The following is a 780-nucleotide window of genomic DNA, read 5'->3' on the forward strand; positions in this document are numbered from 1 at the left end:
GCGGTGTTTTGGCAGTTGCAGAAATGCAGACGGTGTGGAGTTCTACAATGAGATCAACCTGTATGCCAGGGTCAACTCCAAGGTGAGGCTTCCCCCCAGCAAACTGTTCTCCAACAGTCGGCATCAGGCTCGGAGTTAAACACAACCTGTGCAGCCTTGAGCAACGCCGCTTAGCACTGAATCCTGCCCGTTTTCTGAGAGCCTGAGTGGTCTGAGCACAAGCCTGGGAGCCCTGACCCTGGGCCTGGCACTCACAGTGCTGCCTTGGGCCAGAAACAACCTGTCTCCGTGGTTCTGTGTGTCCCACTGCCTGCACGTGGCTGAGCTTTAATCCTGTGCGTGTCTGCAGCGGATTACAGAGAGGAGCCCAGCAGAGACAGAGGTGAGGCATCCCTGATCTCTTGGCAGGACTCACGGGAGAAGCGCTCTGACCGCTCCATCACCTGCTTTATGAGGAAGTGGAAGGAGAAAGTGGCCTGGCCCCGCATCACCAAGGAGAACATCAAGGTGTGTGTGGCGCTCGGCAGCCAGGACCAGCCTCAGCGCGTGTGCTGGCCCCATGCAGCACCTTACAGCTCCCCTGGGACAGACACTGAGGGCCCCACACAGGAATCCCAACACAGAGCTCCCAAAGAGCCCAATGTCATGGTCACTGCCAGTGCATGGAGCACTGCCCTCCAGGAAGGATGTGGCACCCCCTTCCTTCAATGCAGGCAGGGACCTGCAGGCGAAGGGACACGCTCCCCTTCCTGCCCTTCCCCAGCCCGCCCCGTCCCCTCA

General features: G+C 59.5%; 1 protein-coding gene across 1 annotated transcript in view; it reads left to right on the top strand.

The window, feature by feature from the left end:
* Positions 1-19: 19 nt before the first annotated feature.
* Positions 20-780, top strand: part of PTGES3L (prostaglandin E synthase 3 like) — a gene marked incomplete at both ends in the record, with an annotated part of 939 nt that continues 178 nt past the window's right edge. The window contains 2 exons of the mRNA XM_010172845.1: positions 20-82; positions 409-507. Coding sequence (XP_010171147.1) covers positions 20-82; positions 409-507 — 162 coding nt within the window. The remainder of the gene's footprint in view (positions 83-408; positions 508-780) is intronic.

Source organism: Antrostomus carolinensis, unplaced genomic scaffold, assembly GCF_000700745.2.
Source record: "Antrostomus carolinensis isolate BGI_N321 unplaced genomic scaffold, ASM70074v2 scaffold38177, whole genome shotgun sequence".
NCBI classification, from domain to species: Eukaryota; Metazoa; Chordata; class Aves; order Caprimulgiformes; family Caprimulgidae; genus Antrostomus; species Antrostomus carolinensis.